Source organism: Agelaius tricolor, unplaced genomic scaffold (assembly GCF_023055355.1).
Source record: "Agelaius tricolor isolate 1412-34295 unplaced genomic scaffold, bAgeTri1.0.p SCAF_2, whole genome shotgun sequence".
In the NCBI taxonomy this organism is placed as follows: Eukaryota; Metazoa; Chordata; class Aves; order Passeriformes; family Icteridae; genus Agelaius; species Agelaius tricolor.
In genome coordinates, this window is record NW_027269262.1 from 11,765,191 (window position 1) to 11,781,112 (window position 15,922).

Sequence of the window (15,922 nt, forward strand, 5' to 3'; positions counted from 1 at the left end):
CAACAACCCTTTTTAAACTCAATTGTATCTTCTAACAGTTTTTTATTGCAAAACCCACACTGACCACTTCTTGTTTTTTTAATGTTCTTTTCAGAGGAACTGCAGCCTGCTGTACATTGGCTATGAAGCCTCAGCAGTCCCAGCATCCCTTCCATGCAAAGGGATTCCAATACCTCCTGTTGCAGCATGATGCTCACTGACTTCCTTAATCCACAAAGTGGATTTATTCAAAAGCAGTGCTCTGACTTGACTGTGAACATTCAGTCATATCAGATGGGATTCAAGGAACGTTTTGATCGATTCCACATTATTCTTGTTGCCGTCAACGAGATGTTCCGAAGCGTAAGTTACTTCAGAGAAGCACCTACACAAAAGTCTGACTTCAGGTTTTAAAGACAAGCAACAAGCTGCTGCAGTAAAAGATGAGTAAAAGAATGATCTTACAATAAAGAGATGTCTGAATATGTATTAAGACAGTACAGATAACAGAATAGGTTTTCAATACTTAGAACATGTCTGATATGAATACAGAAATTGTAGACTGGCAAAATTCAAAGTACTATTCAAAGAAATAATATTTCTTGGAAAATGAGGAATTCAAGAAGAGCTTTTGACCATATCTCTTAATATTTTATTATTCTGAAGTGACATATTTTACAGAACTGGATGACTATTTCAGTTAATATCAGCAGTTGAGACTATGACCACCACAGAATGGACAACACTTAACAAAACAACATTGCTCCAGGCGCTTAATGATAATAACATATATTTGAAGCCTGATACTTCCATTTAACATGCTTCTACTACTTAAACAAAACTTTTTAACAAGTAACTACGTGTGCATCAAACTTTCTCCAAAATTACATTTTACAGGAATTGTACACTGCATTTTTAAAGCACATAATTGAACTGGCAGAATAAATGAGCTGACACTAAGAAATTGTTTGAAAACTGTGCAATATTCCTGAAATGATTCACCCAAAATGACTGTAATTACAGAAAGAATATATTATTACTGCATTATTTAATTCCAAGCCATGATATCAATTATAAAATTAAACCCATTTGTTACCCCCCAAAACAATGGCAGCAAAACTGTTCTTCTCTCCTGAATCCCTATTCCCCCCCATAAAATCCAATAACTAGTGGAGCAAATAGGGAAAGAGGACTGACTAACAAGAGGAAGATGGTGGTAGTAAGCCTGTAAGAGCAAGGAAAGACAAGAAGAGTAAGAAGGAAGAAGCAAAATGAATGATGTATTGTGCTCCTCCTTACTATGTAGGAAGCTATTAACTATTCTACTCCTTATCACCAAAGAGTATTTTACCCGGACATTTTTTCTACTGATCTTATGAACTCTGAGTGCTTTTGTGTTAATTGCCAATGAAAGTAGATTTCAGATGTGAAGGTTACTATCAATACTCAAATAGAAGGGAGAAACATGAAAGGCGGTAACATGTTTAATTAAAAATAGTTAAGAGAATAAAAACCCCCAAGAAATCAGACTTACAAACACCAAAACTATAGATGAGAACAGAAAAAAAAAAAGTTACCATTTTTAAATGCAAAAGAAGCAGTGTACTTAATATGGTATCTGGACATTAATTAGTCAGCTCTAGGGGGCAACGCTTATTACATACTTTTCAATACTTTATAGAATTTGTGTCTTCCAGTCACTTCAGTATCACTCTACACCTAGAAATTAAATTGATACACTGAACAATATGACTAATACTCAAATTTGACATTTGCTAAAAATACATTTCAATGTATTTTTAACAAGTGAAACTGAGACTACAGAACAGTAATGAATATTTCTTCATGAGTGAGTGTATGTAAACAAAATTGACTTAATTCCCTCCACAGAGTGAAATACAGTAGACAGAAAATCATTTTATCAAAGTATGTAGGAACACAAGTCTCACTCAGCAGGACACCCCATAACATTACTGAGAAAGTTGTATCTCAATTTATTTTCCAGTGGAATTCTTTTTAGCTTTTTTAGGGTGTTCAAAGGAATTGAAGTAGTCCAGAAAAATGTACAATGTTTAAACACATTTGTCTGTATTGTGTTGTTGCCTATGTTTTCATCATGGCTGATGAAGAAGCTTGGAAACAGGTAAGCTGCAAGTGCATGCTGCTTTTGAATTTGTTTAGCAGCTCTTCTAGTAACCTGTAAAAGGAAAACAGTTACAACTTTAGAAAATTCTGGAAAGGGAACAATTACTACAAGTTTTGATTATTCTGTCTGAGACTTCAGGTATCCTGTCTGCTTTTCTTGTGTAGCTGAATTGGAAATTTGGGTTCTCAGCCTTGTCTTTGGAAGGTATTTGTAGATTTCTCTTAAGTATTACGATTGAAAGATCAGAGATATTATTACTGTTCCAGGAGAAACATTAATTCACCACAGTCATGTTGTTTTGTCCCTAACAGACAAACTGTGTATGAGTTCATTTGGGGACATAACAATAGTTAATTTATATCTACCCAGCTGTCAAGAAAGTACCTCGTGCAGGGGATAGTATCTACTATAATCCACAAACCACAGATGTGGGAGCAATGGTGTTGATGGGCCTGCTGTAGAAAATATTGATTGTAACACTGGAGATGCTTTAAGTTGTTTTACAGTCATGGCTGGGTCTTTTACTTTCTCCTTAATCTAGGGAATAATGTGATCTCTGAATTTTCTGCCCTATTTCAAATGCGAGCCATATAGGGCAGACATGTTTCACCTGAACTTTTTGGCATGCGGCATTACTGAACGGCCCAGTAACAGAAAAAACAAAATTACAGTGTGTGTTAAAAAAACCAAACGAGTCCAAGAATAGCAACTTAAACCAGAAAATCAGTATCTGCTTCCTCAGCGGGTCCTCTGGAAAAGGATCATGTCCATGTAATAATTTAGCATCATACTAGTGATTGTGAATGAGCACACACAAACAGCTCTCAGTGAGAGCATAAATATGTTATTTTACACAAATACATGTAGATTACAATCACCTGCCTGGAAAAATGACAATTGCCGTGTAGTGACCTCGGAAACAGAACAAATTCTGCACTGTCTGGGGCTCAAAACACTGAGGCAGAAGTAATAATGATGAAATTCTTGATTCTCATTTGTCTCAGGAAGCTCAGATGCTTGTGACTAAGTGAAAAAAAAATTTCTACAGGTGTTTTGGAAAATTTGAGTTAAAAGATCTCTCCTTACTCAAAACTGATTTTTAACTTTAATGAAGCGTAAGATCTAAGTAAGATGAGGAGGTATCTTGAGACTTGTTGTGACTAGAAAAGAGCAGGTTTGACTACATAGACAGAGGACTTCTGGAAGAAGGCACAGACCACAGACCATGAGCTGCACAGTCTCTTTATGTGTCTACAAAATATTCTAAATTCTGACTGCTAAGTGCAAACTGATTTGATGCAGGAAAGTACAATGAAACCAATCACTAGTTCAAGCCATCTGTCCTTACTTACTACTCTACTCATTACAAATCTGTCCTAGTTGTACTCTTCATTATGCTGTGGTTGTAAAATAGACTATCAAGTATCTGGCTGTTTGTCAAAGGTCGCGGTGGTGGAAAAGGAAGAATCCAAAATTCCTCCTCCTGATGTTAAGAAAGAGCCACAGACCCTCTTTATTTGTTTTTTAAAGGAAACATGCCAGTTTTATGAGTTCCCCATACATCAGCTTGCAAAAGCCTGAACTTTTTTCTTGGCCATTTTTTTAATTGCTACTTAATTCAGTAAAACAATACAATGGAACTCACAGAAACCTTAAGATTATCAAGGAAGACTGAAGAAGACAGATACTACAAGACAAATACAAAGCTACACTGAACTGAGAAGATAGGATGGGCAAGCAGGATATGTCACAAAGCCATTGGCTCCTCTGGGTAATTTAACAGGCCATGAACAAGGCAAGGACTGAGCTTTTTCCTGGCTCTGTCCAAAAAGGCTTCTGCTCTGTAATTCAGAAGGGTCAAATATGGTGAAAGTTAATCCTTTTATATCAGAGTTTTCTTAAAAGAGTAAAAAGCAATGGCTCCAAAGACCATAAAGGAAACAAGAGGTTGCAATATACTCACTTTCTGTCAGTTCCACTTGAGAGCTGAGGCAAGGCTTCCAAAGCTTGCTTAAAGCTTGATCTACAAGGAAAACAAAAATACTCATATTCTGCTAGTACAAGACTCAGCATTTACAGTTTCTCTCTATAAATCCTATGGAAAGATGCTATATTTTATCCATCCTTTATTTCAATAAATTGACAAAATATTTACCTGAGACCTGATATGCATATGCAAATTGAACATAAAATAGTCATCGGGTCAAGCATGTGTCTTGATATTCCTAATGTGATGTACATCATACATCAACAGGAAATGTTTAGTCAGCAGCTCACTGAAGACTGTCACGTCCTGGACTGTTCAAAAATTAACAGGTAGAGGCTAGCCTGCCTTCTGCTTAAAACTAAGTGACCATCAATCAGTGTATGAAGAACAGATAAAACACTGATTTTGTCTCTCTGTGCTTAGTAGACAGACCACTGCATTCCGCCTTACACAAGGGTGCCTACAAAGAGTATTCCAGTGGGTTTGCACTGAGGTAACATAGTTGTAGAATATTTTAGTTTGGAAGGGACTTTAGGTCCAACCCTGATCTCAAAGCAGGGCTGATTTTAAGGTTAGAGGAGATTTCTTTGGGCCATTATCCAGTCAAGTGTTGAGTAACTCCAAAGATGGGGTTCCCACCCCGCTCTGGGCAACAGGAGTGGAACAGAAATGAGGGAACAATGCAGGACCTGCACAGATAGGTAGAATCTTGTCAGCAAAAGATTAATATGGTGACTTATGGCAACTACTACTAGTTACAAGTCCAGCAATAAAAAACACCTCCATGAAGCTCTGGCTTTAAGGGTTCACTGTACTTTGCCCTATGACAGACAATATAATTTCAATTTTATCCAATTTGAGCCACTGCCCAGTAGTTTTCTTTTAGTAGTTTTTCTTTTAGAGGCCTTTGTCACTATCAGAATAGGGAAGTGAGTACTCTGAATTGGAATGCAGTGACACCAGGGGACACTATGTGTGACTCTATGAAGACACATTAAGACTGCAATGTCTCCTACAAAACTGTTGATTTGTAAGATGATCAAATTACCACCTGCAGGGACATATAATGCCAATCTTAAAAGAAGTGAAGGTAATTAAAATAATGAATGAATCTGCCCATATCCAATCCCCACCATAATCACCTAGAAATTTCAATCAATCAGCTTTACTCAAAACTGCTGAGAGCTATGATAGCCTGTTTTTACATGCCTTGGCTGCATCAACCATTGATGGTGCTAATGCTTTTCCTTCTCCCTCTATATTAATGTGTGTGAGTGTCCCCCACACTATTTATCTTTGGTCTTGCCTCAGTGAGAAATGATAAATTGCTGAAAGCCTTTTGAAGGCATTGACTCTAGGAGACAGTGTGAAGCTGAATTCCCTTTCCCTGATTAGTGTGTGGAGAAGGAGCAGGGTATTGTATAAGCCTTATGGAGAGCCCTAATTCTCCATATCCCTATAAGGTGGCCCTGCCAGTAGCTGGATCTGTAGACCCTCTGATCAATCTGGCAGGTTATTTATGTTTTATGAGATTGCTGCAAAAAAATGGATACAACTCATCAAGATCTGCTTGTGTCTGGCTTTAGCATAATTATCCTCACCAGTTGTACTGCTGTTAAGAAGTTTTACAATTTGTTTTTAGTGGCAAATACTGGTTTGTGTCTAAAAGTCCGAGTAAAAAACAACCAAAAAACCCCTATTTTCTTTCAACTGATAAAATCTTGCTAGGCTTCTGGTTTTTGTATATTTACACAGCAGATCACATATTCTATTTGAAGCAAAATTCCCTCATTCTAAATTTACAGTATGTGTTTTTGCATGTTTACCAAGGATTCCATTACTCTGCAAAAAGTGACATTACAGCACATCTTACTTGCTTTCAGGTGTTAGGTATATGGCCACGGTATCCCTCAATGCACAGATTTCAAGTTTTGCCTAAAGACAGAAATACAAATATTGAAAATATTGAAACAATGATGACACAATGCCCTTTCACCAAGTGGATACAAGTATCCCAAAGCTTCACTTTCTTGAGAGGCAAACACTATTGCACGCTGCCCTTGTAAGCAGCCTTGGCTTCTAACAGTTTATTTCCTGTATTCTTTGTTGCCATGCTACTCTGCCAGGAGACTGCTCAAAGGAACAATTTCATACTTTTGATTCAAGTCAAACTGTTTACATGGTCACTGTGTAGTAGTTAAAAAACACTGGTTTGTCTCTCAGTAACAGTAACAAATCTTCAGTTCTGTTTCACCTTTTCTGTACTGTGATAGAAAGACAGATACAACTTTTTTCTTCTTTTTTAAAAAAATTAAATACAGTGAGCTTAACTTCTCACAGCACTGCTTAGCCAGGGAGAAAGGAAACACAAAAGTACAAAAATCTGCCAATACACATTTTGTGCTTGGTTCTTCTGGTGAATTAATTTTTTTTCATCAGATGAGGAAGCAGAATGATTGTACTTTGTTTCTTTTGTGTCACGTGGCAGGCACAAGAGCTTGGGGATTTTATTCCTGCACTGTACTGTGTGCCCAGGTATTAATTTTCACTTAGGCAAACTGTGGAGGAAACTGAACTCACAGATTAAACAAACTTCATAGATCATCCATTGGTCTTTGAAAAGCAAGCACTATCATCACAACTTTTATATGGAATAGAAACATTCTGGTAGACCATGAAATAATTTCATTTAAAAATACAAAGTGAACTTCATAAAAAATAACATTTTGTTCTTTTAAGCATAAATATGAAATTTAATCCAGTTAGACATTACAGTAACTGATCTACATGCACACACAACGTTAATCTTCCAAAACAGAACATTTAACAATGCAACACAGACAACTAATTCCACATCTAATGGAAGCCTTTGGCTTTTAGCTATCTCCCTCACCCCTCCTCTAGGTAGCAAGACTGGTAAAATGTATGCTTTTTTAGAGCTAGAACTTTCTGGCACAAAATATAACATAGCCACCTCAAATTTTATACTCATCAGAAATGCTTTTCTCAACACACAGTATTTTACCTCTTTTTATATATGCTCCAAGCTCAGGAGTTGTGGACTTTTTGAAGTCCTATGCCTAAGATTCTGGAGTCTTTTCTACATTTTAGGAAGTACCAGTACCCTCCTTCTCAAGTACCACAGCCTAAGTGAACCTGGTGGAAGGGCGAGCCCTGCAAAACTGTGGGTCATGGGATGTAGGAATACAGAGTGAGGCTTGAATGAGAATTTTTTGTTCAGTCTAGCAAGGCTTGGATGACTCTCACACTGCTGCTGTCTGTTAGACAGGATTTTCCATGTTCAGAGGACAGAAAATGACCATAAGTGACAAACTTACAGTAAGGAGAAAAAAGCCTTTCAATTACAGGCTTAGGCAGCAAGTCCCTACAGTTGTTTAATCGGACAAAAAGGATATAGGCATAGCTTTGTTGTTATTCATAGATTTGGTTTAAATACAGAGTCAATCTTACTTGGCTGTGATCTTCCTATACTAATTCTCTCTCCAATGCCATTACTAGCAGCAATTGGAAAACAAGGCTTACCACTGGATATTATTTTCCCATCATAATGCAAGAATGCTGTCACGTACAATGAAAATAGGGAGTTTGCTCTTTTTCTGTTACAGCCATAGCAATCTGACTCAAAGGGATGTTTTTATAAAAAAGTGTTTTCCTTAGAGTCTTTTAAAGCTTACCCAATAGCAACACCAATCCAGCTGTAAATAAAGACAGCAAAGCTATTCTGCCCATGTTACAACAACATGGTATTTTAGAGAGAGTAAAACAAACAAGTGACTAGTCCTGCAAAGTCTTGCAAGATCCTACTGCATTCTGTTTTAGGGGTTTTTAAATCTCAAAATATCACTACATTGTTTTTTGCTTTAAAAGTGATTTTTTATGTCAGGCCAAAGAGAGTATTTGACAACATTTCAAAGAGATACCACTAAGATGCTTTTTATTTCATAGAATATAGGTAGCCTTTTAATGCTGTCTAACACAAAGACAACCCTAAAATATAATAAACCCAAGAACCAGTATCCCAAAGGGTATTCATTCATAAATCTGAAATAGGTTGTAACGAATCCTTTTTACCTCCTTGCTTTCACTGCTACAATAAATCGAATGCCCAGATTATACCTCTGTCTGTTATTCTCAGTTTTCTACATTCAGATGTTTGACAGTACAAAGTATTCAGGTACCTGTAAAGCTCCATTTTTGCTGAAGGATGAAACACACTGCATCAGTCGACTCAGTTCTTCAGAGACTGCTTCTACAACCCTTGACATTACCCGAGGAACCAAGTCTTTAGAAATGGTAAACACCTAAGTTTAATGAAAGAAGAACCATAAGCACAACACCTGCATTAACAGAAGTATTTTAACTCATTTTTACCGCTCATTTTTATCAACATACCAAAAATTCAAAAGAAACTTGAATATGAAGGATGTCTTTTGATGCTTGCCCGGCACTTTGATCAGTCCCCTCTGTTAGCAGCAAATTTGGCTATGTGATTTGTGATAACCTTCTTGCTATACAAAAAAGCAGCTAAACTTCAAAATATGTACCTTTGGCTGATAGTTGCAGGTAGTCAGGTTTCTGTAACAGAACAGCCGTCTTGTAGATAGCACCTTTAATTCAGATTTGTGTGTCTGACTGACAGTTACACATTCAGCCACTGTTTACCCATCATATATTTTGCTATTTCTTCTAGACTCCTTTATATTTGACCACTGTCCAATGGCTAGTGTTGTTATACTCGGTGGCAGAGATAAACATTTGACAGCCTGTGTGAGTATGAGGGTGTCAATGGATTTTCATTTAGATTCTGCCACTCCTGCCATTTATTAGTTCCCTGGCAAAAAAAATTTAAACCTTACTGGTTTTCCCATGCATCAAAACAATCTTTATAACCACTTATTTCTATAACTTGTAAAAGTTGCATATTCAGAATAGTAACTGCATCACAAAGTTATTAAATCTATGCTTGAAGCAAAGTATGAAGATACCAATTTTCCTTAAAGGGAGTTTTACAGAACTGAGAAATTGTTGTGGATTTAAAAAACAAGAAAGTATGATTTTCTATAATGAATTCAGGAAAATGCAGGCCAAGTGGTTGGAATATAGGAGGAAGTGAGATTATAGGTTAGACACACCAAACTCGTGTCAAAGCTTAAAGGTGATGATAAAGCTGCATTAAACTGCACAGGGCTGGGAAAGAAGATGACACATGAAGTTGGAGTGGTTTATGTAAGCTTAAGTATGTGACTGGAGTGGTACAAGAAGGAAAATGAGATGTATAAAGTTTTGAAACATTTCCACACTTTCTGTTTTGAAAGATTCTAAAGAATTAAGTAGTGGATTGTTTTGCTGGAATACCTTTGCTTTTACACAAAGTTTAGATCCCATGTCTGACAAACAAATTAGAAACTGACAGAAGATATTAATATATATGTGTAAAAATCAACAAGAAAAAAAAAAACAAAGAAAGATTCCTACAGAGTTTTCAGTGATTTAAATAAAGAATTGTGTAGCAGGCATTCCATAAGGCTGATCATTCCAAAAGGCAGGTCTGCACCACAGGCCAAGCACAGTGACTCCACAAATGTCAGCTACCAGCTGTCACCAGTGCTGGAAAGAGGTCATCTTATTCAGCACCAAACACTGCTGATCAATTCAACACAAACATACCAGGAACATGTCCTAAGATCTTCTACTGAGAAGAGAATATTTCTGCCTGCAATGAGCACTCCTGAAGTTACTTTACAGAATCCAGGAAAAATAATTGTCAGCAAGGGTGACTCCTCACAAATTTGAAGCCCTTATTTTGATTTCAGCTAAATTTGAATTCAAAGGTAGAGAAACAATTTTCTTTCCATTTCAGTCTATCCTTGCTGTTCATCTAATAGTTAATTTTTGCTGTTTCAAAATACAGAAACTTGCTGCCTAGCTAGCTAAACTTAAACCTGACCCAGCTTAACAGAATTTCACCAGTGGAAATGGGAGTTTCGTCTTGACACACGTTCTCGTGTTTCTGTATATTTCACATCTAGAAATTTAAGAGGCAATGCTATTTAGGCCAGAATCAGTATCGGTCTCAATGAAGAGAGCACAGCAATGCACCCTTTGCTGCAGCATTTTAACAAGTATGCATGCTTACAAGCCTACCTCAATAAGTCACAAATTACTTTGAATTTTTTAAAGCAAAACCTCTAATTTCCATTTTAATCAATTTTCACTACACTGAAAAACATTATTAAAACTGTTATCATGTTGGTATATGTTTTTAGTGTTTCTTATTTCCTCATTTGGAAGCATTTGGTAAAATCACAATGCTTCTGTGGAAATGCTTCTGCTATAATTTAACACTGAAATAGCATAAAAAATACTGCAAGTCAAATTTGAAGTTCCTGAAAATATTTTAATTTATATGAATCCTTGTAATTTAAGAAGGAATAAGATAAGTAAAAGCCTCAAGTGAATCTCATTATATTTTAATTACAGGGAAAAGGTAGAGCAGCCATACTTGTGGTATTTTGGAAGGTAAGAGAAATATTACTACCAATGCTTCTACCAGGAGCAACTGTAATCTTTTAACACTCTTGATGATTAGAAGAGTGATTATGTAAAACACAGGCTCTAACTTAAAGAACCATAGAAAATTCCTCCATACAATCCCAAAAGGCTAAATAATTGCAGCCCTTCTGAGTTTATTATGTTGTAAGCAATGTTTTAACATGTACTTCCTAGCCTAGGTAGCCATTAACTACTTAGGTATTTCAAACAGCATTTGTGCTTACAAGAACTATAAAAGTTTCTGTGTTTAGCTTTCCTATTGTATGTAGAAGACTGACATATCTTGGCTTTTCACTCTGAGTGGCATGTGTTGAACAGTTCCTTCAAGGTGAAACAGAAGGTAATTTACAGATGTTTTGGAAAAAAAAAAAGGTAATCAGAGAAAGAGAGCATCATAACTAGCTATATATCTATACATTATTTGCATGGAAAGGGAGAATTTAACTTTAGCATTTGGCTTTCCTCTTTATCAGATAATGGAGACAAAAAGGTGTAATGGAGTGTTAGAGAGGATAAACAGGAACTACTCATCTCCTTTTGCCCATAAAAAAAAGTTATCAGTTGCATAACAGGTTGGCTAAACCTAATCTAAACCATATCTATAAAGAAGACACTACAATAAAAAAAATCTGGGATTTACCAGCAAAAGTACACTGAAATCATATGAATTTAAGCATGAAATGATCTGAAGTTTCTCCTCACCTCTGCATGCACAGCAATGATATTCACTAATGCTTCTTTCAAGTAATTTCTGACACCTGAAACAAGAGAAACAAATAATTACTTTCATTCTGTTGTCTCAACACCACCATAATATTCTGCTGTTCAATACTGTACTTTTTATTTTCATTTTTTTACTACTACTTTTGCAATCAGAGGCAGAAAGAGAAAGTTCTATAGCCACACCACCAGACTATTTCCTTTTTCAAATCAAATGGAGAAAGGCACATTTCCTTACAGCAGAAGGTTAAAAAAAGCCAGTAGGTTCCTGTTTTAGTATTCTTCTCTAGCAAGATAATTTCACCAACTTTGCAATTTAATAAAAAAATAGCATTATTAAAAAATACATTCTGGATGCTTTGCTAGAATACACACACCATGGCACAGAACATGCACCACAGTTTGATAAGTTCTAAAGAACAAAGTCAAGAGGTTTTGTTTGTATAACAGTCTTCAGGCTCTTACTACTTTATCAGCTTCTCTATCTGTGAATTATTACAGATAGGAATAGCAAGGTCTCTTGTTTATCTGAAAGCGGTTCAGAATATATTACTCATGGCAGTTTATAGGAGATGTCATGCCTTAGTAGAAATTTCCTTTTGGGGAAGGTGGAGAAGTTAAATAAGCATTTTCTTGCCAAGCTTATGAAACACTTGTCAAATTACACTAAGAAGTGAATTCTAAACAGAACATCCAGCAGCATGTGCTTTAGTTAGGACAGGCTCTTAGTACTCTCTGCTGCTGTAATTCTGTAACTTTCCCAGCCTGTACTCCAGTCATCTAAGATTTAAAATAGGCAAAAAATCTAAAATTGCCTCACTTTTTTTTATGGCAAATTCACTCTAGGCAAAGGAAAATTAGAAAGAATTCAGCTCATTGAAGTATGTACAAATGCTGTAAGTACAAAGTAACGGGAGAGGGTTAGTGATCCACATGACCTCAGCTTCTGATTTTGATTAGTCTACCACGAGTCAAGAGCAAGTGCAATGACCCATCCCTCCCTTCAATATAGTCAATTGACAGTAAAATACAAGAATCATGGACAAAGACTAGTGAGACCACACAGCTCAGAGATCACAGTGTGATTAAGGCTAATGCTATAAAAATTATGAAGTGAACCTTTAATCAGTTCATCTTACTTGCTCCACCTTTCCTCAGATAACACCATCACAGAAATTTAGTCTTGCTACAAAAAGCAGCTTTAGAAGGGGTTACCTGAGCTCATCAAAATGAGCTATTCTGTGAGAAGAGCAGTATCTCACTATTGCCACCTCAGTCATGCTCATGTCTTTAACCATTGATCCCAGAACTTGCCTCAAGATCTAAGAAGGTGACACTTTTTATTTGTTAGACAATTAGGGATAAAAATTTTATAAAAGCAGGACACAATGATAACCTGTCCTTGGCAGCACAGGACTGTCTTGCATGAGGAGCAAGCATCTAGGGATGCAGCCTGGATGTCAGAAAAATACAAGCCTTTCTCCACACATTCCAAAACATCTCTAGTGCCTTTTCTCGTTACCTTTATTCTTCCCCTTGAAAATCTCAGTAGCTTTTTTTGTTCTGTTTAAATTAACCCAAAGACAAGTCAAACAGTATTGTATACCAGCTTGCAAACCTAAAATTTCTTTCATCTTAGTGAGGAAGTGAGGGAGGAATAAAGCAACACCAGAAATTTTATGAAACTGAATTTTTCTCCTGCCCTCTAACCTTGCAAAACAAAGCAAGAATGTTACACACCAATACTCAAACCACACCAAAAGATCACAGGTATATGTGGAAATGCAACACCCCCTTCCTTTTTCCTCTTGTACTGTTTTCCTTCTTTTACTTCACTCTGCCCTTGTTTAAACCCTCTGCATACTTCATATCACAGAGTTCAAAATTTCTATCACACCCCAGAAACAAATACAACTTGACCAGAGACTGAACAATGGTATGCATATCACATCAGGGTGAATTTGGGAGCTGGTTTGCAGTGAACCTCTGGGTGCAAAGTGTTGCTTTTGGTCTGCCAACCTATGCGGTATTCAGCTTTTGGCTGCCTCCCAGCCTCATCTTGTGACAGTAGGATCTTTCATGTGGAAACTTTGATTTTCCTTTTGCACAAATGCTGCACAAGATTAGGACTTTGACAGTCTCCCTTCTCTAGGGATACCTGAGCACTGCCACGGCACGTTCCTTAGTCAATCAAAATTTCAGTTGTGACCTAAGCAGCATTTCTTTGACCCAACGGGTGTTCCCTAATGAAGTATCTCACTCAAACCCTGCTACTGCTGGGGAGCAGTAAGGAAAGTACAGAGAGGGGGCTGCCATGTCAAACAGAGAGGGCACGTGTGTCTCCTGCAGAGGTGGCCAGCATGCTGAGCTGGGAAGAAGTGTTATCAAGGAGGTGAGTGAAAAATTGGAGTGGATAGACTGAAATGGGTTGTGTAAGAGGGTGATGTGGTTCCAAGGAAGAATCCTCATTTCCCACCTATCCCACCTAAACCCCCGAGGTAGCGAACCTCTTCTCACACATTTGTGCAACTTGGCTCAGGGTAGGAGCTGCTAATTCTGTCTGCTGCTGCAAGCACTCAAATTAAACAGCTTTTGACTGTGCTAGTAAAAGTTGCCTATCACTATATCTGCAGAAACTTTCCATAACATATTTCATGAAGAGTGAGTTACCAAGTTGCCATCACTGCTATAACTACCTATGTACTGTTAATTTCTAAAAGCATGAAATACCAATATCAGAAACATTAGCACCAGGTATTGAACACAATTGCCTGATGGTTCTCAGCTAAGGTAAAATGGTCATTTATGTCAGAGCTCAGAATCAATTCAGTAAATGGAATGGAGATGGAAGCTATGGTAAAAATGAAGGGAGACTAGTTTAGTATAGCATATTAGCCTATCCCAGCTGCAGGACAAAATTGTTAACTTAAACTCAGTGAAAGGGCATAAGCAGACCTATTTTATCTTCCATCCCTGTACCATGCACAAGGACAAATGGGTGAGCTAAGAACTTAAAGGAGGTAAGTGCTACCAGGATTGCAGGAAATAGGTGTTCCTGACCTTTCATAGCAGGCTCAGTCCTGCAATGACTGCAAGATCAGGGAACTCAATACCAGCACAAATATTTCCTCTGTTTCTTCAACAGGTTTTACAATTTAAGAGCAAATAATTCAGCACAAACTGTGCAAAGCTATGCAGTTTAGAGACAGTCTATGTATATCAAACTGCAGTTGCCTTAATTGCAGCATTTAATAACCTGGAAGACCTTGTCTTGGTAAGCTAAACAAGCCAAAACCAGAAAGAACATGCAATTGCACTCTAAAAATTCCAGTTAGTGGAACCAGACAGGGAAAGAAGGGAGAACTGTGCAAGGTGAAGAATAACATAGGCACAAGAAAGAAAGTAGGAAGGTATAAATGAACTGGCCATCAGTGAACTTAGGCTGGAAATTACAGGTCACTGTGTAAAGGTTTACTCTAACTGAGCTATGAAAGATGTGGTTTTATGACAATCATTGATGTTGGTGGGGGTCATTTTCCTACCACAAATAGAACGTAAGTAAAAAGGGCATTTCCCCCCAGCCCTCCCTTTTGTCTTTTTTGTGAAGGATTTAATTTTTGGATGTGGGGACAAAGCCAAACATACCGGAATGTCAAGACCTGCAGGCATAGTTAATAACTGTACTATATTTTGAAATGTTACAATTAAAAAATATCCCGTTTCTGATTTATATCACTACTGTTTGTGGCAGGCTTTGCTGAAGTAAAGTATTACTTTTCTGGAATACGATTCACTGGAAACACAAGCCGTGGCATCCAACTGTGAATTTGTTGTGAAATTCATTTCAAAATGAAAAAAATCTGTCTAGAATAGAATTTTTGTGCAGCTTTCTCTACAACTGTTCAGCGGCCCACGCAATTACAGTTTTTGGGACACCATGCTGCCAGTCCTATTATATAGCAGTGAAAGCTAATGCACCATGCAACTGTAGATTGCAACTATTAGGCTAATCAAGTGAAACATAACATTCTTAAGTCTAAAATACCTCTTATTTAGCATATTGAAGGACAAATACAATGCCTTTCCACTGCTTTTGACAGAAATGTGTTACAGAAAGTCTCAACAAGCCCTTGCAATTTCTCTGAGGAAAATGTTATTATTCTGTTACAACATAAATGCATTCCACTCCCACTCTATTCTTAATACCAAAGACTGACTTGATGGAATTCTAGCTGCCACTAACAAAGCCCCAGCATTGCTTTAAAGAAAAATGAATGGGAAGACTTAAGAAATAAAAATGAAGGACAATTTCAACCATCAACATCACAATGGCTGACAGAAACTTTAAAACAGCATCTTCCAATTTTGGACTCTTCACTGTACTTTTTACCAGAGCAACATATAACAAAATTATCCATTAATCTCCAGTTTACACCACCTATTAATTTTATTTATTTATTTATTTTGTTTACAACTTAAATGTGTCAGTCTACATTTCAAAGCAATTTTAGCAACAC

At 37.0% G+C, this 15,922-nt stretch overlaps 1 protein-coding gene across 1 annotated transcript in view; it reads right to left on the reverse strand.

Moving 5' to 3' along the window:
• Window positions 1-608: 608 nt before the first annotated feature.
• Window positions 609-15,922, reverse strand: part of EXOC2 (exocyst complex component 2) — a 126,577-nt gene continuing 111,263 nt past the window's right edge. Inside the window, exons 24-28 of the mRNA XM_071452965.1 lie at window positions 11,388-11,443; window positions 8,312-8,434; window positions 5,986-6,047; window positions 4,089-4,148; window positions 609-2,176 (exon numbers count right to left, since the gene is read on the reverse strand). Coding sequence (XP_071309066.1) covers window positions 2,083-2,176; window positions 4,089-4,148; window positions 5,986-6,047; window positions 8,312-8,434; window positions 11,388-11,443 — 395 coding nt within the window. The 3' untranslated portion in view covers window positions 609-2,082. The remainder of the gene's footprint in view (window positions 2,177-4,088; window positions 4,149-5,985; window positions 6,048-8,311; window positions 8,435-11,387; window positions 11,444-15,922) is intronic.